The sequence below is a fragment of the Macaca fascicularis genome, chromosome 17, assembly GCF_037993035.2.
Source record: "Macaca fascicularis isolate 582-1 chromosome 17, T2T-MFA8v1.1".
NCBI classification, from domain to species: Eukaryota; Metazoa; Chordata; class Mammalia; order Primates; family Cercopithecidae; genus Macaca; species Macaca fascicularis.
The window spans coordinates 4,239,247-4,266,092 of record NC_088391.1 but is presented as its reverse complement, the minus strand read 5'-3'; the positions used below and the strand labels follow the sequence as shown (position 1 = coordinate 4,266,092).

The following is a 26,846-nucleotide window of genomic DNA, read 5'->3' as shown; positions in this document are numbered from 1 at the left end:
GATGTTCTGCACAGCAAAAGAAACTATCATCAGAGTAAACAGACAACCTACAGAATGGGAGAAAATGTTTGCAAACTATACATCTGATAAAAGTCTAATATACAGCATCTATAAGGAACTTAAATTTACAAGAGAAAAACAACCCCATCAAAAACTGGGCAAAAGACATGAACAGACACTTCTTAAAAGAAGACATACATGTGGCCAACAAGCATATGATAAAAAGCTCAACAGCACTGATCATTAGAAAAATGCAAATGAAAACCACAATGAGATACCATCTCACACCAGTCAGAATGACTATTATTCAAAAGTCAAAAACTAATGTATGCTGGCAAGGTTGCAGAGTAAAGGGAATGCTTACACACTGTTGGTGGAAGTGTAAATTAGTTCAGCCATTGTGGAAAGCAGTGTGGCAATTCCTCAAAGAGCTAAAAACAGAACTACCACCTGACCCAGCAATCCCATTACTGGTTATATACCTAAATATATAAATCATCCTACCATGAAGACACATGCACATGAATGTTCACTGCAGCACTATTCTCAATAGCAAAGACATGGAATCAACCTAAATGTCCATCAATGATAGACTGAATAAAGAAAATGTGGTACATATACGCCATGGAATACTATGCAGCCATAAAAGGAATGAGATCGTGTCTTTTGTGGGAACATGGATGGAGCTGGAGGCCATTATCCTCAGTAAACTAAAGCGGGAACAGAAAACCAAATACCATATGTTCTCACTTACAAGCGGGAGCTAAATGATGAAAACACGTGAATACAAAGAAGGGAACAACACACAATGGGGTCTACTTGAAGGTGGAGCATGGGAGGAGGGAGAGGAACAGAAAAAGTAACTATTGGGTACTAGGCTCAATACCTGGGTGATTAAATAATCTGTAAAATAAAGAAATGTGTAACACGAGTTTACCTATGTAACACACCTGCACATGTACCCAAAAACCTAAAATAAAAGTTTAAAAAAAGTTGGTATTACCTTTGCCCCTATTTGCCCAAGTTAGAGACCAGTTTCCCTTTGAATCACTTTCCTAAACTTTCATTCTGTCAGTAGTCCAAGGGACAATTATGGTTTGTGTAAAACCTTGAAATGGACTTCTCACCTCTCTCTTAAGAAATTCTAAAAATAGATATTTTTTTAAATAGACATATTTTTAAAATAGGCCTATTAGTGTTTGGTTTGAATCAACCAGACAGCAAAGGATATAAACTCCTACTCTACCAAAGGTTACCGTGATTTTAAATAAACTGACTCAAAACAAGAATGACAAACATGCCCCAAAAGTTGCTGAAAAATTCTAGGATTTTAACGAGATGCTTGTTTCCTTTTTAATACTTAAGAGACTCAAAACACCCAAACCAACAGGAGATGGTGGAGAATAATCTAACAAGATTAGTTTTCACTAGAAGACTCAACACAGCCACCTCGCTGTGCGATGCGATGAATAAACCGGGACCAATTCTTGCTGCTTCAGCTTCAGGGCGTCTCCAGGCCTCCTAAGGGCACTCCCCTGCTGAACTTACCGCAGGTCTGCGCTGAGCCACCGCGGCACTGGCAGCAGGCTCTGTGGGCGTATTGGTGGAGCTGAGGTCTGTCAAAACACGACAGCTCAGAGCCGTTGTACTGAATGTCCTGAGACCGCAGAGACCCTAAGTGAGGGGTGAGAACTCTGTCAGGGAACACAGTCTCCTCTCTACGGCAGTCCCGTGAACATCCAATGCAGACCTGTACCATTCTAGCTTTCGTATTTTTAAAGAACAAGTCAGCTATCCTTCCGACGTTTGAGGACTTCTTATATGGAAGCACAAACATGAAATAATTGGTTAAGAAAGTTCAAAATGTAGGGTACTAATGTTGCCATTACTGACAATGATTTTTATTTTTGCCTAGTGGCACAGGGACATCACAGCCTTCTAAGTCTCCTTACAAAGTTGTGCAACCTCAGTGAGTTCTACAGGTGACCCTTGAGCAATGCGGGTTTGAACTGTGCAGGTCACTTATACACAGATTTTCTTCAGCCTCTGCCACCCTGAGACACCAAGGCCGACCCCTCCTCCTCCTCAGTCCACTCAATGTGAAGATGAGGAGGATGAAGGCCTTTACAATGATCGGCTTCCACTTAATGAAGAGTAAATCTTATTTTGTCTCCCTTATGATTCTCATAGTAACGTTTTCTTTTCTCTAGCTTACTTTAATGTAAGAATACACGGCATCATACATATAACAGGCCAGGTGCAGTGGCTCACACCTGTAATCCCAGCACTTTGGGAGGCTGAGGCAGGAGGATCACTTGAGGCCAGGAGTTCGAGACCAGCCTGGCCAACATGGTGAAACCCCATCTCTTCTAAAAATATGAAAATTATCCAGGCGTGGTGGTGGGCGCCTGTAGTCCCAGCTACTCCGGAGGCTGAGGCAGGCGATCCCTTGAATCTGGGAGGCAGAGGTTGCCATGAGCTGAGATCACGCCACTGCACTCCAGCCTAGGTGACAGAGTCAGACTCTGTCTCGAAAAAAACCAAAAAAAAAACACCAAAATATACAAGATGTATTAACTGTTTACCAGTAAGGCTTCTCATCAACAATAGGCTATTAGTAGTTACGTTTTCGGGGAGTCAACACTGACGTGTGGATTCTTAACTGTTCCCCTAGCCCTCTGCTGTTCAGGGATCACCTGTGTTTCTTATGCCCTGTGTTCTTTCACAGCTCGCTGGTGCTTGTCTCAGCCAAGTCTCTTGTGGAACACTTGCACGACAATGGTAATAAATGCCCTTCCCCCAAATGCTAAGAAATGTAATGAGCTCAGAACTTACAGCTGGGTTTCTTCTCCATAAACTGTCTCTTACAATAGATGACGCAGAGGATGAGCAGGGCCAGCAGGACGGTGGCCAGAGCGCTGCAGATGATGGCAGCCAGCGCCGTGTCCCGTGGGCTGGAGGCTGTGGACGCGATCTTCACGAGGTTGACCTTGCTGGCACCTGAAACCACAGGAATGGGGTCAGCACGCTCTGAACAACCACAGATGCAGTGCTCACGGCGAAGCTGGCGGGCACCCTTACCAGTGGCCTTCCCATGCTGTGAGAAAACCAGCATGAGATATTTGAAGATGGCGCAAGCACCCTTCCACCCAGAAGATGTCTTTAATGGGACACCTTTACCCGCACCCCACAATGTGCTGGGTGTCCCTCTCCTCTGTTCCCATGGCACTGCGGACACACAGCCCTCGACACATCGCGTTACTAGAATCTGCCTTCAGCCCCACCAGAGCAGAATTGTTTGTGAGCTGGGGGTCTGTCGTCTTTATCTCTGGCTGCCCAGTACTTGACATGTGGCAGGGAACTACTGTTTTTTATTTAATTGGAATTGCACCACATTTTTAAGCAGACTGAATGCATGCATCCTTTTCGGGGCAACTTGAGGGGAAAACAAGGAGTTGGATCATCCAGAACCTTACAGTAGACCCCAGTTTTTGAGACAGTAAACATCTCTGAATGCCTTAGCTGTTAAACTACTGGAAAACATCGAAGTTTTGGAGAAAAGAGTTAATACTGTTATTACACTATGGAAAGGCTGGCATAGTCATGTGCTAAGAAAGTCGAGAAATACATGTTATTTTAGAGGGTGGTACTGCTTTGTGGTTCAGGGCAGATTCTGAACCCCATGGCCTGGGTCAACCTCTACTTGTATGACCTTGAGACACTGACTCGAGTCTCAATTGCCGTCTGTTCAAATGGAGGTAATAGTGACTGACTCAGGTGTTATATAAACTGTGTAGGACTGGCTGTGCTGTAGAATCATTAGCCACTGTAATGATGATAATAATTAGCATTTTAAAACTATTCTGAGGGTACCAGGATAAACAAACTCATTTAAATCAGAGATCTATATCCAGTACAGTTAAACAGCATATCCTACTTAACTAACCCCAAAATAATCTGAGAGAAATGGATTTAAGAGGGGCATGAAATCTACCTAGAGGGGCCGTTAACATTTTCTCTTTCCCAAGCAGATGCCCTGAGTGAGCTGAGATGCCCTCACTCTGCTTCCGCGGCAGGTGCCGCTCAACACGGGAGCCTCCCCTCAACTGAGGATTACTCCAGGTAGAGGTATAATGTGTGCTTCACACGTCATTTCAGGTTGTCTAGAAACCAAATTTAAAACGTAAAAGGGAGGCCAGGTGCGATGGCTCATGCCTGTAATCCCAGCACTTTGGGAGGCTGAGTTGTGAGGATCCCTTGAGCCTATGAAGCTGTAGTGAGCTGTGATTGTACCACCACGCACCAGCCTGGATGACAGAGCGAGACTGTCTCAATAATACAAAAAAGAGAAGAAACAGGTAAAATTAATTTTAGTCTATTTTACTTAGCCAATATATCTTAAATATTGCATTTCAATATATATTCAATATAAAAATTATTGACATATTTTACATTCTCTATTTTGTATTAAAATTTCAAAATCCAGTGTTGTTCTAAAGACACAGCTCACCTCAATTCAGACGAGCCACACTTCAGATGCTCAGTAGCCACACGTGGCTAATGGCTATCATAATGGACACGGCAACTCTAGAGACTGAAGGTCTGTGTCTGTATTTGTACAAGTTGGCACCTAAACACAAGCCGATTTGTCAGCTGGTGCCTTTCTCCTCCTCCCTGGCTACGCACCCCTCACTCCCAATAAGACTGTATGACACTGGAGGGTGGAGCCAGAGAGAAACACTCGGGTTAACATTACTGAACCATAAAAACAGGAGAGCAGGCACTATCATCTCGGAGCATGGATCTTGGCATTTCCAGTCTCAGTGATTCCAGGCCACACGTATGAAAGTCTCTTACTGTCACCTGGGAAGGCACACACACCGTATGTTTTGGGCTTGGATGAATCAGGCTCAGAATCCAATCATACATTTTAAAGGACATTTATTTGCAAACATGTTTAATATTCACAGAATATATTTCATCACTTCTAACTCTACAGAGCACTGTAATAAGCAAACGGCACACACTAAATGTTCATTATACAGCACGTTAAAAAGAATCACACCCCTGACCTGGTAGAGATTAAATCTAATCTGAAACAGCCTCTATCAGAGGACGGAGTCACAAAAGGACACATGAGCACAAGCACAGCTGTGCAAACACTGAAAATGCATAACTGGAGAGGAACTTGCATCCCACGCAAGTTGAAATAGCAGCCACAGAGAAGGGGAAGTGACTTGGAAATGAAAACATTATCTATCTGGATGAAATGGTGAAGCTGTGGGAAACTGTCATTTACATTGGTGAGGAAGGCGTTCACTTCAGAGTGAGAAGAGTCTCCTTAGCGTAAATTTTTGGTCAAATAACCCAGCCCTACACAATATGGGGTTTTAGCAAGAGCTGTCATAAAAATGAAGCTTAATACATGATTTGAGTGGAGGACTTAAAAGTTCCCAACTGTTGTAACCATGAAGCTCATCAATTGACACAGAACTGGATATTCAGAAAAATCTTGGTAAGAATAGGGATTTGGGGTTAAAGTAGTATCATAATTAGAGTCCTTTACATTCTTAATGTTTAAAATCCTTCTAAAATATATTCATCAACTTATTTTCCTTAATATAAAAGGAACTGTCTCTAACTTACAGATAGGTTAAAATGTCCCCAAAGTGGAGATTTCCTTCTTAATTTGGCAGTTTGTAACTCAGGATTTATGTTCTCTAAACATGGCTTGTTAACACATATACTATAGGGCGCAATAGTGTCCAATGATACCTAGTTGCCACAGTAATATCAATTTTAAAGGAACAGTACATCCAATATGCCCCTTCTCCACACATTTCCCCAGGCAGTGGCATCTAAAAACAAACAAGAAAAATATACAAGTTTTACTTCTTGATTTTTGACGCATAGATAACAACAGGCATCTTACTGACTCAAACACCCTCAGAGAGTCCTCATGGGAATAGGGCTCTGGAAGCTGCCTTCTTGATTCTTGCTTATATGTAAAAGTTTATGATAACACTTAGAGCAGACATTCTTTTTTTCTAGGAAATGGGTTCGTCATTTTTGGTTCATCATTTTTAGCTTTGTCACATATAGCAATGTAGACATAAACAGGAGATTGGACTGAATATCATTTGATTTTAGAACAGGGCTAGAAACTAATTCTTTTTAGTTTCTAGTAAAAAAAACTATTTTCTTGTAATTCTTTTTGACTTGAGCAGCAAAAAACAAAAACAAAGCAAAACCAAAAATAAGGCACTGGTTGGGGGGGCAGATTTATACTAGCTATATAAAGTGGCTTCCACTCTACAAAGTTTTTGTTAATTGAGATATTGCTGATAATTCCTAAGAAAAGAACTTATCTGCTCTAAAGGAAAAGGTATTGTTTTGCTAACCTGTGGCAATGATACTGAGATGAAAGATTCTTTCCACTCACATGCCTTGATTAAATGCCCCGTTCTAGTTCACTAGGCAGACTGAATGCCAGCCAGGAATTCTGCCCGTATCTTATTAGGATTCCGACAGCACTTCTGAAGAAGTGGAAATAGGAATGTCCACATGCCTTGGAAAGTTTTTAACTTTTCCGGAATACAAAATATTTCTTACTCTAACCAATTAAGTTGTCATATTCCGCCATAATCTTAGCACTACCCTTTGGCAATTTACTTCAGAGCAAGGACTGTTTTCTTTCAGCTTACATTTTACCTACATTACATGGGTTCAGTTTTATATTATGCATCTCCTTAGGAGTTCAACTCAACTGAACAGTTATGTTCTGGGTGTCCGAGTACAACATCCTACAAGGCATTAAAAAAGTTGGAGCAAATCTGAGTAGAAGAAAAGGAAATGGAGGTCTCCAGCCAAGTCTGGCAAGTGTGTTTATAAAGTCCCAACTGAGCTTCTTTGGAGTAGACCGAGGTGCAGAAATCCACATCCTCTCCCCACATTCCATCCCCTAAAGAGCTTCAAGCATAGCTGGAAAGCCTTGAAATACATATATTGGAGACACTTGTCACACTGGACAAAGGCAAGAGCAACTTCTCAGATGCTGCAAATGAGGAAGCTATTTGCAAGCCACAGAGGTGGTGAAACCGTGCCCACTAGCGTCTGCAGAGACAGCTTCTAACACACCTTCAGCGCCTCACCCTCCTCGCTAGGGAAAGTGGTGAGCGTTCATGGATGAGCTTCATTTGATACGCAAGAAAATCACGACCTTGAGTCACATGCTCAAGGTTACACGGCAAAGCAGAGGCAGCTTGAAAACTGGATCCAGGCCTTCTGGGCCCCTCCAGTAGACCGCACTGCTCCACAGATGCAGGTAGCTTCTGAGATCAAAACATTCTGTCGGGTAGTGATAACCAAAGTACAGCTCCTGTTTGTTTACGTAAGGGCCCTGCTCATTTCTGTGGGGAGAACTCGGCAAGGCCACAGAGCAGTCACAGGGCTTTCCAGACAGCAGAGCTGCCGGAGCGCGCATGGCAGCTGGTTCCGCAGCAGGTCACCTGCGCATAGAAATGTTCGGGGTCCTCCGCCTTACCGTGGGTCTCGGTGTCTGCATGAAGGGCCGCTGTGATCAGACGTGGGGGCAGTGAGCACGCTGAGCAAGGACTGGGTGTCCTGGGGCAGGGACGGGGGCATTCTGTGGAGGTGATGCATCTGGAAAGGGCCCGAGTAGGGAGGGAAATGGGAAAGGATGCACACAGGCAGTCACAGCTGGACTCCGCCTGGGCTTGTCAGGCTCCCTCCTCTGCCTTCTGCTGCTACTCCCTACACTTGCTTAACCTCTCCAACTTCCTACTATGCAATGTTTAAAAACCTGCTCAACAAAACATCCTTCTTCCCGGAGAATTTTCCTAACAAAGGGCCCCATTCAGGCGGGGCTGCTTGGGAGGAAGGGAACTGGTGTCCAAAACCTGGCTCTTGCCACTTTCCACCCTGGTCACAAACAAGACTTTTCTTTCACAGCTCTTAATCTCAGTTTCCTCCCTGGGCAGGCTCCTCGTGCAGCCACCAAGACCCACTGAGGCCGAAGGGCCTGAATATTCTACTGGGGCAGGTGAACCCCTGCAGAACCAGCTGCCAGGCACACTCCAACAGATCTGCTGCCCAGAAAGTCCCCTGTGGGGGGACACAGCGTGGCCACTGTGGCCTGGCTGTGCTCTCCCTGCAGAAATGAGCATGGCATTTACATGAACGATGAAGTCGGATACTGGATTTCAGTACTCTGAAATTTTCTTTCCAGTCTGATCTGCTCTCCCGAACTCCAGAGTCATACAACCCACAGCCTACTTGGCACCTCCATGTGGATAAAGACGCATTTCAACTCACCATGTCCAAAGCATGTGCCCCCTACTACAAGCAAATCCCAGAACACACTCCTTGCCCCTCCCACAGATCTTCCTCACCTGTCAGTGCCTCTGTCCGCAGTGCTCCCCTAGCCTGCCACAAGAACTGCACCTCAGCTGCCGGAGTCCTTCCGCAAATGTCACCACCTCAGTGAGGCTTCCCACCATTCTATTTAAAATTGCAGTTTCTCCCGAGCACTTCCTACCCTCTGCCCTGCTTTCTCTTCCTTCACAGCACTGAGGATCATCTGACATTTTGTGTACTTGTTTCGTTCACTGTCATTCTCTCCCAAGGTAGGAGCTGGAGATCCCATCCTGCTTCTCAAACACACGCACTAGGCTTGTGGTTAAGCTAGGTCCAGCAAGAAGCCACACTGCAGCCGCGCCTGACCATGTCCAGGTTTGCGTCAGTGGGGAGGAAAGTGGGCCGACGGGGTGTGCATTGTGTGTGGCTCACCTCCACTCAGGGAGCCATTGCTTGACCTAGACGTGCCCCTCACTGTGAGCAGGGAGGTGAATGCAGCAGGCAAGCCTTGATTCTCTGTGGGAAGCAGATGTCTAAGGCTGGCTTAGCACAAGGGGCAGGAAGCTGGGCTCTGAGACATCCTGTGGCAGAGCTGCTTTCCCAGGCTGAAACGCTAAATAAGAGAGAAACTTCTATCTTAAGAGGTCACGATATTTCTGGGTCTCTCTGTTACAGCAGCTTAGCCTTTATCCTAGCCAATTACATCTCTCACTGAAAGCACAGGGAGGTTTGCTTGTATTTTTATCTATAAGGGTTCCTGGCACATAGCTGGTGCCTGATAAATATGTGTTAAATGAGAGAATGAATGAACGTCTATGAAAGAAAAGGAAAAACCCGAAGTATTCCAGAAAGGTGACTTAATGGGGACTTGTCCAATCAATTAGATGAGATTACGCCAATGATGTGTTCACTGGTTGTCTAATAACCTTCCACCTTGGGCTACGTAGCTAATGACAGTGCAGATGGGACAACTGGAGCAAAGAACAGTTTTGTTTGCAAGCACTTACTCTTTGCAGTTAATCAGGCCATGTGTGAGAGAGCAAGGGTGGCTCAGATAGATCAACAGATAATCCATGTAGACCGCTGACCACATCCTTGGAATGAATATCAAACGAAAACTTGGCCTTCTCTAGTCCATTTTAAGTAGCGCTTCATGGAGTCATCACAGAAGGATCTTATTATATGCCAAATGTAATCTCAGTTAACAATCTATATAAAATGATGACTGACGTATAATGAATGCCCAAAGAAGAAAAGGGGAAGGCCTTCAGGAGGTGAACCGCTTCGTCCAACGCAAGTGCTTTGGGACCAGTTTCAGAAACTACCAGGTGAGCTGGATAATGGGGACAGTGAAGTGTTGATATCATTTGACCAAATTAGTCGTATTAATCTGACATGTTTACTTACTCCCCTCCAACAGTAGACAGAGGTATGGAGAAAACAGTGAGTGCCTAGAGAGCAGTTAACCACGGGAGACTGTATTTGTCTTTTGTAGAAAGGTAGCTGAATTATCATCAATACCATCACAGTGACCACATAACCACAGGTGCAGGGGCCAGCCCCTACACACCCACTTTCTGGGTGCTGCAATAACCCTGTGCGGAAAGGATCTCATAGATGGAGACGTCGACATGTATCTCAACACACTTTTTCATGCCAAGCAACCATTAGGTGGCTGGATCTAGATCTGAGCTCAGGTTAGTTTGACTCTTAAAACTTATGTTTTTTTTAATAAAAAGCATGCTATGTTCTTCCCAACCATTTAGAGTTTAAAAAAAAAAGATAGACTATAGTGTGAAGGATTACTGGTTCAGATTCTGTATAGACCAGTATATTCTAATCAGGTAACATATACAATATAGCTTGACCTAATTTAAAACACAAGCATGGCTTTACAAATCCAACCTGTTTTATCTAAACCCTAGATTAAGGAGGCTATTGAATTTTATTATAGTAAAAAACAACATATGGCTTATAAACTTCATTTCTAAGTGTTATTTGAAAGGTCTATGTGCTATCATAAAATGAGTATTAAATAAATGTAGTAGGGGAGATCAGGTTGTAAATGAACTAGTTATGCTTTCTGTCTGGGCTTCCCCCTTTGAGATTTCATTAATGCCTTAGGTTTTCATTAGAGAGTTCAGCACATGAAAATAACACATCTGGTTTCCTGCTGTATAGCGTATCACTCTGGCAACTCCAACATAATTGGAAATGCAAGCATTTTTACTTATTGGTGACTATGTTTTGACACATGCAATTCAATTAGCAATAAGTACTGGAATATAAACACAAAAATGAGACATTTAAAAATATTTTTCACTGAAATATTTTATCTTTGACTTTTCATATTTGCTTCAAGTAAACTACAATTCAATCCATTGCTTTCTGTGCTCTTCTACCAGCACCACCACCACCAAAAAGCCCAAATCAAATAAAAGTTTAACAAAATTAAAACCTGATGATCAATCTATTTCTAGTCATGTTCTTTAAAAATTATTAACAAAGAGCTCTCTGCAATCTTAACTGAGACAAGCATACACTTCTGGAGTATAAGCTTTATCTTGTTCATCTAAACTGGTTAAGCAAAAATATCTGTGCAATATTCAACATATGAATTCCAGATGTACCACTGCAGAGTCTGCCAATAAACAAAATAGTTGAATTTGTAAAATACACTTTATACCAAGCACTCTGACACTGGATAAATGTGAAAGAATAAGCCTACATCATTTATGTTTTTTAAATTTTAGACTTTAGTCTTAGGACTCTGTTTTTCAATAACCAAAAGAAATATTATTCTTTTAAAAAGCTTGTTCTGTTTGTTCTTCCATTTATATCCATATCTACAATTTTTAAATTGAACTGATTTTTTAAATTATAGTAAAATATACATAAGATTTACTATTAAGAAGCTGAATACATTCACAATGTTACGCCACCATCACCACTAATTCCTGAACATTCTTATTTCCCCAAAAGGAAATCCCATCCCCATTAAGTGGTCACTCCCTTTCCCCCATCCCTCTCGCCCCTGGCAAGCCCTAATCTGTTCTCTGTCTCTATGGACGTGCCTATTCTGCATATGTCATATAAATGGATATACAGGGTTATACAGCCTTTTATGTCTGGCTTCTTTCACTTAGTATAATGTTTTAAAGATTCATCCATGGTGTAGCTTGTATCAGAGCTTCATTTTTTAATGACTGAGTAATATTCCATTATATAGATACACCACATTTTGTTTAGCCATTTCTCAGATGATGGGCATCTGGGTTTTCCCAGCTTTGGCTCTTGTGAATAGTGCTGCTGTGCACTCATGTACAAGATTATTCCACATATTTAAAAACATTCCACAAAGATACATCATGTACTTGTTTCACACGCTATCAAAAGGTACATTACTGCCATTAAACTAAAGATTATGTTAATTAATAAGTCAGTCAAAAATACTTCCTAAGCAAGAGCTAAGGAAAGAATGGAGGGATTTTATGCCAGAAGAGCTGGCTGGGGTCAATTCCTGTAGGGATTTACAGTGACTGTGAGAAGTTTGGATTCTATTCTAAGAATGACAGGAGGTACTCAACATCAGAATACACATTCTCCTCATGTGTACATGGAACCTTCTCCAGGATAGACCACCTGTTAAGTCACAAAACAAGTGTCCATAAGTTTGAGAAGACAGAAATCATACAAAGTAGCTTTTCCAATCATAAAGGAATAAAATTAGAAATCAAAGAGAGAATGAGAACTGAAAAAGTCACAAATATACGAAAATTCAACAATACAATCTTAAATAATCAATGGGTCAAAGAAGAAATCACAAAGAAAATTAGAAAATACTTTGAGGTGAATAAAAGTAAAAACACAACATAGCAAAACTATGGAATACAACAACAGCAGGGCTCAGAGGGAAATTTGTATCAATAAATTCCTACATTAAAAAATGCAGCAAGATCTAAAGTCAATAACTTTACCTTCCACTTTAAAACATTATGGGAAAAAAACAAACTAAGCCAAAAGGTAGCAAATGAAAGGAAGTAAGGAGGACTAGGGCAGAGATCAATGAACTAGAGAATAGGAAAATAATGGAAAAAATAAAACCAAAAGCTGACTTTTTGAAAAGACCAATAAAATCAACAAAACTTTAGACTAAGAAAATTAGAATAGTCAAATTACTAAATTCAGAAATGAAAGAGAATATTACTAAAGTCTTTACAGAAATAAAAAGGATTATAAGAAAATACTATAAACAGTCGGCCGGGCGCGGTGGCTCAAGCCTGTAATCCCAGCACTTTGGGAGGCCGAGGCGAGCGGATCACGAGGTCAGGAGATCGAGACCATCCTGGCTAACACGGTGAAACCCCGTCTCTACTAAAAAATACAAAAAACTAGCCAGGCGAGGTGGCGGGCGCCTGTAGTCCCAGCTACTCGGGAGGCTGAGGCAGGAGAATGGTGTAAACCCGGGAGGCGGAGCTTGCAGTGAGCCGAGATCGCGCCACTGCACTCCAGCCTGGGTGACAGAGCCAGACTCCGTCTCAAAAAAAAAAAAAAAGAAAATACTATAAACAGTCATATGCCAACAAATTGGACAAATTATATAAAATGGAAAAATTCCTAGGAACACATAAACTAACAAAATAGACACAAGAAGAAACAGAAAATCTGAATTGATCTATATAACCGAAGAGATTGAATCGATAATCAAATACTTCCTGAAAAAGAAAAGCCCACAACCAGACAGCTTTACTGGTGAATTCAACCAAATACTTAAAGAAGAATTAACTCCAGTACTTCTCAAACTCATCCCAAAAAATGAAGAGGGGAGAACACTTTTAACTCATTCTACAAGGCTAGCATTGCTGCATACCAAAGCCAGATAGAGGTGCTATGAGGAAAAAAAACTACAGCTCAAGATCCCTTATAAATATAGAGACAAACATTACCAACAAAATAGTAGCAAACTGAATTCAGCAGCACATTAAAAGATTATACACCACGACCAAGTGGGATTTATCCCAGGAAGGCAATGGTAGTTAACCATACAAAAGTCAGTCAATACAATAAGCAATAATAAAATGAAGGGGAAAAATATGCGACAAAATTATTTATGCTGATAAAGCCTTTGACAATATCTAACACTCTTCCATGATAAAAACACTCAATGAACTAGGAAACTTCTTTAACATTATAAAGGTCATATATTAAAAATTCACAGCTAACATCACATTCAGTGATGAAAGACTGAACTGAACACTTACTTTCCCCCAAGATCAAGAAGACAAGGATACCCATGTTTACCAATTCTACTTAATATGGTACTGGAAGTCCTAGCCAGAGAAATTACTTAAGAAAAAGAAATAAAAGCATCCAAATTGGGAAGGAAGAAGCAAACCTACCTCTTTTTGTAGAAGACATTATCTTACATGTTGAAAACAATAAGGATTCCACAAAAAACTGTTAGAACTAATAAATGAATTCAGCAACATTGCAGGATACAAAATCAACATGCAAAAATCAGCTCTATTTTTATACTCTAGCCATGAACAATTGAAGAAGGAGATAAACAATTCCATTTACAAAATATCAAAAAGACTAAAATATTTAAGAATAAATTTAACGAAGGACGTACGAGACTTGTACACTCAAAACTATCAAACACTGTTGAAAGAAATTAAAGAAGACCAAAATATATGGAAGCACCTTCCATGTTCATAGACGAAAACTTACTGTTGTTAAGATGACAATACTACCCAAAGTGATATGCAGATTCAATGCAATTTCTGTCAAAATTCAATGGTATTTTTTACAGAAGTGAAAAAGCCTATCCTAAAATTCATATGAAATTTCAAGGAACCTAAAATTCACATGGAATTTCAAGGAACCCTGAAACAGTCAAAATAATCTTACAAAAGAACAAAGATGGAGCACTCACATTTCCCAATTTCAAACCTTACTACAAAAGCTACATTAAAAAAAAACAAAAACAAAACAACAACAACAACAAAAAAACCGGGCATAGTACTGGAATAATGACAGACATATAGACCAATGGAACAGAATCGACCGTCCTGAAGTAAACCCGTACATTTATGGTCAACTGATTTTTTTATATAAGTGCCAATACCATTCAATGGGGAAAGGGAAGCCTCTTCAAAAAATGGTGTTAGGAAACCTGGATGTCCACTTGCAAAAGAATGAAGTTGAAGACTACCTCGCACCACATTTAAAAGTTGACTAAAAATAGATCAGAGACCTAAATCCAAGAGCTGAAACTAAAATTCTTAGAAGAAGCTGGGCACAATAGTTCATGCCTACAATCCTAACACTTTGGGAGGCTGAAGTGGAAGGATTGCTTGAGTTAGAGACTAGCCTGGGCAATGCTGCGAGAACCCATCTCTATTTAAAAAAAAAAAAATGTAGCTGAGCATAGTAGTGTCACCTGTAGTCCCAGCTACTCAGGAGGCTGAGACAGGAGGATCATTTGAGCTCAGGAGTTCAAGGTTACAGTGAGCCAAGATCACACCACTGCACTCCAGCCTGGGTGACAGAGCGAGACGCCATCTCTAAATAAATATATAAATAAATAAATATTCTTAGAAAAAGACATAGAGGAAAATCTTCATAACCTTGGGCTTGGAATGGTTTCTTAAATGTACACCAAAAGCAAAGGAAACAGAAGAAAACAATAGATACATTGGACTTTATAAAAATTAAAAACTTTTGTGCTTTAAAGGACACCATCAAGGACATGAAATGACAGCCCACAGAGTAGAAGAAAATATTAGCAATTCATTTATCTGGTAAGGATTTAATATCCAGAATATATAAAGAGCTCCTACAACTCAACAACAGAAACAAACAAATTTAAAAGTAAACAAAGGATTTGAATAGACATTTACCCAAAGACATACTAATGGCCAATTAGCACATGAAAAGATGCTCGCCATTAATAATTAGGGAAATATAAATCCAGATATGAGATACCACTTCATACCCATTAGGATGGCTATAATTTAAAAAATAGAAAATAACAAGTTTTGGTGGAGAAGTGGAGAAATTGGGACCTGTGTGAAAATGTATGACTGTTACTGGTGAGAATGTAAACTGGTGCAGCTGCTGTGGGATACAATTTGGCAGTCCTCTAAATGTTAAACACAGAGTTACCATACAGCCCAGCAATTTCACTCCTGGGCATATACCCCAAGGAATGGAAAATGAGGAATCAGATACTTGTATATCTTCATAGCAGCATTATTCACTATAGCCAATAGGTGGAAACAATCCAGTCGTCCATCAACAGATGACTGGATAACAAAATGTGGCACAGACATACAGTGGAATATTATTCAGCCTTCAAAAGGAAAGAAAACTTGATATATACCACAACACGAATGAATCTTGAAAACATTATGCTAAATGAAATAAGCCAGACACAAAAGGACAAATATTAATATAATTCCACTTATAAGAGATACCTAGAACTGGCAAATTCATAGAGACAGAAAGTATATTATAAATTACCAGGGGTAGGGCAAGGGAGGCACAGTGAGCTTTTGTTTAATGGGTGTGGAGCTTCTGTCTGGGGTGATGAAAGAGATATGGAAGTAGCTTAGCGCTGATGGCTGCACAATATCATGAATGTTATTAGTATCACTGATTTGTACACTTAAAAAAAGGCTGAAGTGGCTAATTTTATGTGATATATGTTTTCCCACAATTAAAAAGAAAGCTAATAGGAAGTGACTGGGGGAACTTCAGGGTGGAGGGTGGCAGTTTCTACCTTCCACTTCAGAAAGATCACTGCCCGCTGACTGGGGAGGGAAAGAGAGAAAGTGCAGGCCTGGGGGTGCCGCACTGTTCCAGATGATGATGGTGATGGCTTGGGTTAAGATTACAGTCATAGGCCGGGCGCGGTGGCTCAAGCCTGTAATCCCAGCACTTTGGGAGGCCGAGACGGGCGGATCACGAGGTCAGGAGATCGTAGACCATCCTGTTAACCCGGTGAAACCCTGTCCCTACTAAAAAAATACAAAAAAACTAGCCGGGCGAGGTGGCGGGTGCCTGTAGTCCCAGCTACTTGGGAGGCTGAGGCAGGAGAATGGCGTAAACCCGGGAGGCAGAACTTGCAGTGAGCCGAGATCCGGCCACTGCACTCCAGCCTGGGCGACAGAGCGAGACTCCGTCTCAAAAAAAAAAAAAAAAAAAAAAAAAAGATTACAGTCATGGAGGTATTGTCAGTTGGCTTGATTTGAGAACTGTTTGTTCTAAGAGTATTTGCATACACTGATGGACTGTGAGTCAGGTGCAAGGAAAGGCAGAATCAAGGATGATGCCTAGGTTTTACAGTAAACCACTGGGTGAATTAGGTGCTGTCTATTAATTTATGGAGATGGTGAAGTTTTGAGGGACCATGGGTTTGCTGGAGGGAGGAAGGAGGTATAAAACATTTTAATTGTTAAGTCTGAGATGCCTATGTATCCATGTCGATCTGTTAAGCCAGCAGCTGGACATACAAAACTGAGGCAGAAAAGAGATTGTAGCTGCAGATATAAATTCAAAAAGCATCAGTGCGTAGATAACGTCCAAAGCCAGGAACTGATCAGATCACCTATGCATGTACAGTGTAAAGAAGAGGACCTAGGGCAAAATGCAGGTAGGCTTTGAAATTAGGAAGTCAGATAGAGGAGGAGTCAGCCTCTGAGATAAGAAGAAAACAAGCAAAGGATAAAGAACACATTTCAAGAAAGACATAAATAAGCCAAGGCTTTGCAAGATGAGTTCTTCTGATTCTTAAATAAGTAGAGGCTACAACGGGCCAGGCGCAGTGGCTCAGTTCTTCTGATTCTTAAATAAGTAGAGGCTACAATGGGCCAGGCGCAATGGCTCAGTTCGTCTGATTCTTAAATAAGTAGGCTACAACGGGCCAGGCGCAGTGGCTCACACCTGTAATCCCAGGGTTCTGGGAGGCCAGGGCAGGCAGATTACTTGATGCCAGGAGTTTGAGACTAGCCTGGTCAACATGGCGAAAACCCATCTCTACTAAAAATGCAAAAATTAGCTGGGCATGGTGGCGCACACCTGTAATCCCAGCTACTCAGGAGGCTGAGGTTCGAGAATCCCTTGAACCCAGGAAACGGAGGTTGTGGTGAGCTGAGATCACACCACTGCACTCCAGCCTGGGCAACAGAGTGAGACTCTGTCTCAAAAAAAAAAGGTAGGCTCCATCAGGATATTTTATTTTAGAGATTAGTTACAGAAAACAAATCTGTACATTCTGAAGAAAAAGATGGGTGATTTTTAAAAAATCAGTGACCCTGCCCATTGTAGCCCCTTACAAATTTATTATCGAATGATTCTGAGCTAAAATGAAACCAAAATGTGATCTGAAAATGTGATGTCACAAAGTAAGAGGAGCAGAGCTCAGTGGAATTAAGAGTACTGGTGATCCATTACTGAAGTGGGTTGTTTAGAGTAAGAAAGTATTGTTTTTCAAACAGAGGATCACAGAAGGATTACAGTAGGATTTGCATCTGTTTCCTAAGGAATCATTGTTATGTTACTTTTGAAGCTTCACCCAAATATATATAGATACACAGGGGGTTGCTATCTCTGCTCACCAGCGTCTGAGACTGGCAGACATACAGGCCAGCCTATTTCCTACCGTCTGTGTTTAGGACAGCTCACCGCAGTTCTCCTGCACAAAGTAGAAGCGAAAGTCCATCATGTCAGACCACAGTCCTCAAATATGCTGAGGGCCGAGTTTCCAAGCTAGTGCCTGATATCGTTTTCACTGAGTTTCTTTTTTGAACTGTGTATTAGTCTGTTCTCATGAGGCTAATAAAGACAAATCTGACACTGGGTAATTTAAAAAGAAAAGACGTTTAATTAACTCACAGTTCAGCATGGCTGGGGAGGCCTCAGGAAACTTACGATCATGCTGGAAGGGGAAGCAAGCATCCTTCACGTGGTGGCAGGAAGGAGGGATGCCAAGCAAAGGGGGAAAAGCCCCTTATAAAACATCAGATCTTGAGAGAACAAACTTACTATCATGAGAATAGGATGAAGGAAACTGCCCCCATGATTCAATTATCTCCCACTGGGTCCCTCCCACAACATGTGGAGATTATGGGAACTACAAGATGAGATTTGGGTGAGGACGTAGCGAAACCATATCAAACTGAGGGCACATCAAAACCAGTACAGCTATGCAAGCTTTTTCCCTATGGGTGAGCAATGTTGTAACACTGGTTTATAAATACAGAACTTCTGAGCTTGACTCTTCTTTTAAGTTCCCTTGGTAGGCACTGCCCTAATTATCAGCCCTTTTGTGATTTAAAATGTAAGTGAATCAAGGCAGAACCCTAAGGTGGCCCCAAGCTGCCTCTGTTTTACTATTGATACTGGTGATTCATAACTGTGCTTTCATTGTGAGCAGAACTCACCCCTAAGAGGTAAACTTTTATATCTTTTTTTCCCACTTAGATTGTTGTATGAACTTGTGTCTAAGTGCTGTGAGCCAGGGTCAGTAAAGCGAAATGTAAAAGATGAAAGACTATCCCTGGAACAAAACAAATGCACATTACAATGGCACTGCTGGGATCTCAACTGGGGCACTGAGGGGTGGAGGTTATCTAGCTATTTAGAACCACACAGAGCAGGACTCGCCCTGGAGATACCCCATGGAGGATCTTCGCACCTCTTCGCCATCCGGCAATTCTGATTTAACTATTTCTGCTTTCCTCTGGCTGCCTGCCCATCATTGTTTTATTGCCATCCTCAGCCTGTTACTGTGTGTTGGAAGAAAACCAGGAAGAAAATGTGAAATGTCCTTTGTGAAACTGGAGGAGATGTTTATATCTGTTCTGAAATTTAAAGCACTTGGTTCCTCTCACATTTATTTTAATTCTCAAGTTCTTAGAAGAGTCACTTTAAAAAGTTGCCTTTAGATTATCAATAAACATTACTCCCTTTTACACGGTATTCAAAGAGACAGAATTACAGCTAATGTTCCAAAATGGTTTGCATTATCCCATTTTTATCTTCTGAATTATAGGCAGAAAGGTCCAAATCTTGCAATTACGTGAATCAAAGCTCTCCAGTGCATTCACGAGAGCTTTCATCAAAACATGTTGCTGAATTTATAAAACAGAAGAGGTATGCTATTAGAAGAGTAGAAACTTCTTTAAATAACAACTTCTTACTCTATCAGTTCTTAGATGCTACTTTATCTCTGCTCTTGGAAAATCTTAGGTAATAGCCAGTGGCTTTAAATCTCTTCTGAGAGAGAGAGACAAGTTTATTGTTCTTAGTTTGGTACTGACAGAACATTACTCTGGATCAAAGGGTTAAAGATAAGAATGCAATATCAACATATTAATTACAAAGAACAGTTGCTTTTAATTACACCTACTGATGAAGCAGAAAATGGCAGCACTGTCTAGATAAATTAATATATGTATGAAAAAACTGCATTAGCAGAATTGATGTGGTAAATTTTCATGTGCCTGTGAACACACATTAAAGTTGTGCTTACATGAACCTGATTTTGCTCAATGAGGAGGAAACTGGAAACACATCTATTCCAAAGACCTGACCTGATTTTTTTGCTGGAGCTCTGGGGTAAATATATACTGACAAAAAACTGGAAGCATTGCTTATTGATAAATTTAAGCATTCAGGTTCTGAGTGATCATAGTTTAAATTTTTAAAAAGATTTACATAGAGCTTCCCTCTACTAGTCCATGTATAACAAGCACATCAACAGGCCATCATCCCTCTTTCCTTCCCTCTTTCCTGGCTTTAAAACTTACTGGAAGCTGCTGCATAGTAATGGTTAACAGCTTTGCAGCCAACAGTCTGGGTTTACCCCCTGGCTTTGCATGTACTGGCTGTGTAACCACCAGAAAATAACAGCCTCTTGCCTCAGTTTCCTTACTGGTAAAACCAAGAAATAACAATATGTACTTCACAGGATTTTTGTGAGAGCTGAATGAAGTACTGCACATAAAGGGTTAGCATGGAACCTGGCACCCAGTAAACTGCCATAAGTGTTAGTCATGCTTTCTCCAATTATTATTCAGAATCAAGACATTATAATGATTATGTCGGAATCTGGACTGTCTCTTAACTGAAATCACCTATATAGTGGATAGGCCTTTGAAAACGTGATGGAATGAGTGACTTGCAACTAATTGTTGATGCATGTATCCCCATAGCCCTCAAGTACTAAAGTTAAGAAGGAGAATTAATGATTAAAAACAAACCAAAATAATCTGTTCCAGAAGTTTAGACCTCTTTCTTATAAAGGCATGGGCACTGTTACAGATAATCCTCGACTTAATGATGGTTCAATCTAACATTTGTTGACTTTACAATAGTGTAAAACCATTGCAATTTTGACAGTGTATGATACAGTATTTAGTAAGTTACATGGGATTTTCAACATTCTAATAAAATAGGCTTTACGTTAGATGATTTTGCCCAAGTGTAGGCTAATATAAGTGTTCTGAGCACGTTTAAATTAGGCTAGGGTAAGTGACGCTCTTTGTTAGATTATGCGTACTAACATTTTTGACTTATATCTTCAATCTGCGACAAATGTATGTGGATGTTGCCCTGTCATAGGTCAAGCAGCATCTGTACATTTATCTAAGGATCTCAAAGGACTTCACCAAAACTATTTCTTCACTGGTAACATGAAGCAATGTTACATAACAATAAGCAACAATTAGCAAAATAATTAAACTCAAGGAATATCATTAATGAAATGGTAAAGTCATTACTAAGAAAATCCTGGCCAGGCGCAGTGGTTCACACCTGTAATCCCAGCACTTTGGGAGGCTGAGGCGCGTGGATCACTTGAGGTCAGGAGTTCAAGACCAGCCTGGCCAACATGGTGAAATCCCACCTCCACTAAAAGTACAAAAAGTTAGCCGGGTGTGTTGGTGCATGCCTGTAATCCCAGCTACTTGGGAAGCTGCAGGAGAAACGCTTGAACCCAGGAGGCAGAGGTTGTATTGAGCTGAGATTGCGTCACTGCACTTCAGCCTGAGTGACAGAGCCAGACTCCATCCCTTGCCAAAAAAGAAAATCCTTCATCCGCAAATAAGAAAACATTTAATTATTTGTCAATTACATAAGACAGCTCTCAGAATACAAAGCTGAGATGCCTCCTGCCAAAGTTTTAAAGAAGTCATCATGGTAAATGTTCTCACTCAAGGGATATGGAAAACAAGCCCAGGATCTGTATTTATAAGATTTTCCTTCAATAGATCATTAGAGAATTCTGCACAGGCGAGACACAGCTGATAGTACCATAACTGAGTGTAATTTTTGTACAAAGATTCCAAAATCTTTCCCGGAGGCCTTTATTACATGAACTAAAACAGTATGACTATTTCCTCCCTTGCTGCTTGGGCACTAAGACCTGGGTTTGGACTTATTAACTATGTAGCAACAAGAAAATAGCAACATTAATGAACATTAAGAAAAAATAACATCACATATTTAAAATACATGCAAGAAAAGAGGCACTGAAGGAAAGGAGATAGAAATGAACCTGAAAAAAAAAAAAGGCAGAGAAGAAACCTGTATTTCCTTGGACCTATGTTTTCTAGTTCTATTATCGACATTCAAATGGTCTCCCTCACTTACTGCAAAATTATGGCAGGAAAAAACGGGTGGCGAGAGGAGCATATGAGAATTATCTTCGTAGACAAGCCCATCTGATTTAATTCATTCAAAGAATGGATTGGTGGTGCTCGCGTGAACATCTTGGGCAAGCAGTTTGCCAACATGGGAAGACAAAGGCCTACTTGAGAGGAGAAGGTGTAGGAGAGGTGGTCAGGAGAAGGACGACAGGAAGCCACCTGGCCCAGCCTGGCGTTTATAACCAGAAAGATCAGCTCATCTGGTGCCTCCCCTCTCTTTGACTGTTTGTTTTAGTTTTAACTAGAGAGAACCATACTCTCTCTCACTCCAAGCTGGGTGCAGGTTAGTAGTCGAGGAAGGCTGTCAAAGCACTTACTTGGCGATGAGCCAGCAGCATGAAGTTACATAGAAATCTGGCAGTTTCTAATCCTTCTCATTAACACAGCTAGCTACATTTTCTGACCTCTATTAGTATCCTGTTTGGTTACTAAAATGGATTTTTAAAAGTAAGCTAGAAGTCACCAAGTCTCTATTTGGAGTGTGTAGATATGGGACTGGTTCCCTGTCCAATCAAGACCATTATTTTCCATTGTGAACTTCCCCCAGCTACACAAACGGCCTCCCACAGCATGCTTTATAACACAGCCTCTCGGGCAGCCAAACCCCTTTCTCTTGCAGGTCAGCACCACCCAGAAGTCTCCGCTGCTTGGCTTGACAGCACTACAGTGTCTTAGTCAGGTATCAATGCTGCCTGAGACTACAAAGTGAGTCCTTACTAACCTGAGCACAGAGTATTGTGCTCATGTCAACAGAGTTTTGTTTTGTTCCTAAGCCAAACTCCACAGTATCATCATTCATTCTGACTGCAATAATAAGTCCTTTGTATTTCAATTGCTAGAAAAATAAAGAACAATTTTAGCATATCCTTTCAAATCCAGCCATGTGCAGTGCTTGGAAATGATCTTTCCAAATCCTCTGGGCTCTCTCCTTCTCTCCCTCCCTCCCACCACTGCCTCAGTTCTTGCTATCACCCGCACCCTCCAGGGCTGGGCCAGGGCACGGAGACCACTGCCCTGCTGGCCAAATCTTCCGGGGGGCCTGTCTGGTTTGTGCCAGGTGGTACTGGCTGGGGAGCTACCTAGGGAAGAAGCACCAAGCATGAACTCCAAGAGCTATAATCTTTCATAGTCTGCTCCTAACACTGGTGGGGGACTCCAGGGAAAGGGTAGGACAAATCCCCTTGGCATGTGGCTATAGCTGTGCACAGCAGGGCTCCTGAGGGGAGGCAAAGGAAAGGAGCTATGTCATGAATTGGTGTCCCCAAGGACACTTGCTATGGGGGCTATATGAATTGGTGTACCCAACGCCTGCGGTCACCCAAGAGCACCGAAACTGAGTGGTTACCAACTCATTCTTGGCTCTGTGATCAACAGTAAGTGCTAAAGAATTAAAATTTTTTTTTTATTATTTTTTGAGATGGAGCCTTGCTCTGTTGCCCAGGCTAGAGTGCAGTGGCATGATCTGGGCTCACTGCAACCACTGCCTCCCAGGTTCAAGCGATTCTCCTGTCTCAACCTCCTGAGTAGCTGGGATTACAGGCCCACACCACCATGCTCAGCTAATTTTTGTATTTTTAGTAGAGAGAGAGTTTCACCATGTTGGCAAGGCTGGTCTCGAACTCCTGACCTAAAGTGATCCACCCTCCTCAGCCTCCCAAAGTGCTGGGATTACAGGTGTAAGCCACCACACCTGGCCTTAAAATTTCCTTAAATTTGACTGGTTTTTATTTATTAGTATAAAATGTGAATGTTTCCATCCAGAAAATAAAAATTAATTGTTGAACTAAACAGCTCTTATTTCTTCTCAACAGGACAAAAGCAAATTACAGATGGACAAGATAAAGACATAAAGAGTTTTCCACTCTGTGATGTGCATGTGTATTAATTACCCAACAGACCAGCAGAAATGTTGGCATGAGGTGGCAGTAAAACTCAAGGAAAACAGGACTGAAGGGCACCTGGCAGCCCAGGGACAGGACCCCGCAGCATGATGGGAGGCTGAGGGAGCAAAGGGGTCAGGAGGATGGGTCAGAGGTGCGGGGTAAACTAAGGCAGCAAGAGGGATCCTGAAGCAAACCGCGGACTCAGAGGCATCAGCAGAAGGGAGCAAATCAGGGAGGGAGCTGCTACAGGGGCTGACCGCCACCGCAGCTGAGATTTGGTCAGTTCCTCAACCAAACTTGGTTTCCGCTCTTTTCATCTTGCTTCCAGATCACTTGGCCTAGAGACCTGCCGCCCACCAGGATGGACCAGGCCAAATATGATCACGCCTGGCTTTGAGTAAAAGAAAAGAAGACCGAAAAGCAATGACCACGGGGAGGGGCTGGCAAGGCAGGGAGGAGCACCCCAGGCCTCCGTGCCTGGCCCTAACTGCAGGGCGGACGGAAGGCACCCCATTATGCCGGAGCAGCTCACTGCTTTGGGTTCCTCTTGGGCACCTGCTGGATTGTAAGTACAGCTGTTTCGTACGTTAATTACCATAAATACCATCATTAACACTGAAAACAATTAAAAGCCGTACACTGGCAGCAGATTACCTACAGTGTCTCTCACAAACATGGGAAAGTAAAGGAATCTTCCCCACCAGCAAGGATGTTTTTCTTTTTAATATTCTACCGACCCATAAGGTCTTGCTGTGTTTATCTGACTGATGAAACAATGAAGCTTTTAAACTTCTGCACCAAGAAACAGAAGACACCATCAAAGAAACACATTATTATGGCCTTGAACATCTGTGCTGAGGGAGGGCAAGCTCAAAAATAGTTGTGCTTCATCTGGGGCTGCCATCTGGGAATCCAACAGACACCAGAAACTTGGGCCTCTGCCCTCCCAGTTTCACCACGGACTCTCCTTAACCCTTTGAGTGCCAGGCTCCATTTTGGGCTCAGGCCTCCAGCCCCTGTGAAAGAGAACGGAGTGTCCATTTTCCCTCCCATTTGGAGAAGGCCCTGTGGACACAGGCAGGTGGTAGCCTGCGGACCCTGATCCTGTGAGGCTGCCTTCCCTGTCATCAGTGGATAACTCTTAGGTACCTCACTGCACTATTTGAAGAAGTAATCTGTGAAATGATTCTCAGATGATGAAACTCAAATTATTTCCACCCATTAACTTCCAACTAAGAAAAAAATGTGCATCTGTGCACAGTTTGGTATGGTGGTTTGAGTCTAGACTGAAAAGAAAATCTGGATTTAGACAGTGTTTCCTGCTCTGTTCTATGCCAGCAGAATTGATACGGCTGTTAATTCATTTATAATTTTACATGTGACAGGACTTGGGGCAAAGCACAAAAACTCCAGGTTAGGTTAGAGTGAGAGTGTTTTTCTTGAGACTTGGAACAGGAAGGCGATGCAGGACTCAGACCCGGCACTACTGCCTCTTTTACAATTACTAGCATCTTCATTTTAAGAAACGGGGATGAAGAAAAGTTAAATAATTTGTCTGAAAATTAAGCGTTAGGACTCAAAATCAAGCCTTCTTCACAGCGAAGCCTAAATGAGCTTCCATGAAAAATATCGAGTAGATGGGTTTGCATTAGTCTTGGGATATCAACTGAGATCGTTATGAGAAAATTGGTAATCAGAGAGAGCTTACCCTGATTTTATTTTTCAGGCCTTTATCTGTGTCCCCTGGGCCTAAAATCATAGAAAACACTCATGATAATGTCAGCGCTTACGGCAGAATATAAAAGCTTAAGTTAACCTCGTTCAAATATGTGTTTCACTTGGGTTTAGGAAAAAAAAACCAACTCTAATTTTCACTGAATATCCGAAGAGGCAAACAAAACTTAACTAATATTATAATATTATTAATACATAACTAGTAAATACATAAGATTTATTTAAATCAAATAAATTGAATTAGTTAAATAAACTAATAACCGACTCTTGAGAAAGGGGTGAAAAGCCACACCATTTCTCAAAGCACATACGTTTTCTGTGCCAGCTAAAAATGCTCTGCTAAACTAGGAGAGTGAGTTCCTGCTTCCTCCCTTGCTCCCCTCAGCTCCATTTCCAACAGCAGTCGGAGGGAAGTTAAATATATCTTCACAACAGCCCAGGCGCCCTATCTGATACACCCATCGACTCAGTCACCAGCTGTGGCCTCTGCTGTGGGTGTCTCTGTCTCCTCCCCTCTTTCAGGGCCCTGTCCCAGGTCACCTTAATAACCCTTCGCTCAGCGCCTTATTGTAAATAATACCTCCACCCTGCAGCCTCAGCATCTGAACTCCCTGAGAACTGGGAAGTTGGCCTGTGGTTTTCACCAGGGCAGCCCCAGTGTCCTCATCAGTGGTAGGGACATCTTAGCATTCAAGATCGCTGTCCCTGAAGGAGATGACGAGCCGATCATTGACAACGTGGGAGACACGTCTTTCTGCGACACTGCGTTAACATCTAGACTAGCATCCTGCGCCCAAGACAGACCCCCTGACATGTTTCCTGTGTGAAACAGTCCCATACCAAGAATTTTACAAAGCAATTCTTCTCCTTTTGAAGAAAACCATGCCTCCTTCAACCCCTGGCAATATTTTCAGGAATTATTTTCAGTGGCATTTGAGAAAGTTCAATACTGAAGATTTTTCAGAAAATCATTGAAAGAGAAAATTTCATAACATAACCTGTGGGTCTCTGGACAGAGAATGAAGCAAGGACAGGAAACACTAACATACACGTGCACACATTTTACAACAGCAACAGAGCAAAAAGATGCCTAAACCATATCCTCGAGACAGCTCACTAAGGGACCCCTCTGAGGCCACTC

General features: G+C 41.8%; 2 protein-coding genes across 10 annotated transcripts in view; one reads left to right on the top strand and one right to left on the bottom strand.

Moving 5' to 3' along the window:
- The window catches only part of MIPEP (mitochondrial intermediate peptidase), a 212,397-nt gene extending 208,751 nt beyond the window's left edge, over nucleotides 1–3,646 (top strand). Inside the window, exon 20 of the transcript XR_006693586.3 lies at nucleotides 2,874–3,646. The gene's annotated coding sequence lies outside the window, so the exon portion shown is untranslated. The remainder of the gene's footprint in view (nucleotides 1–2,873) is intronic.
- The window catches only part of TNFRSF19 (TNF receptor superfamily member 19), a 105,239-nt gene that overhangs the window by 14,062 nt on the left and 64,331 nt on the right, over nucleotides 1–26,846 (bottom strand). For 6 of the 9 annotated variants that reach the window (XM_005585485.4, XM_005585481.4, XM_074021711.1 and 3 more), the window contains exons 6-7: nucleotides 2,836–3,000; nucleotides 1,549–1,674 (exon numbers count right to left, since the gene is read on the bottom strand). In XM_005585485.4, the coding sequence (XP_005585542.3) occupies nucleotides 1,549–1,674; nucleotides 2,836–3,000 (291 nt within the window). The remainder of the gene's footprint in view (nucleotides 1–1,548; nucleotides 1,675–2,835; nucleotides 3,001–26,846) is intronic. The other 3 variants (XM_015439059.3, XM_074021713.1, XM_074021712.1) reach the window with 1 other exon arrangement.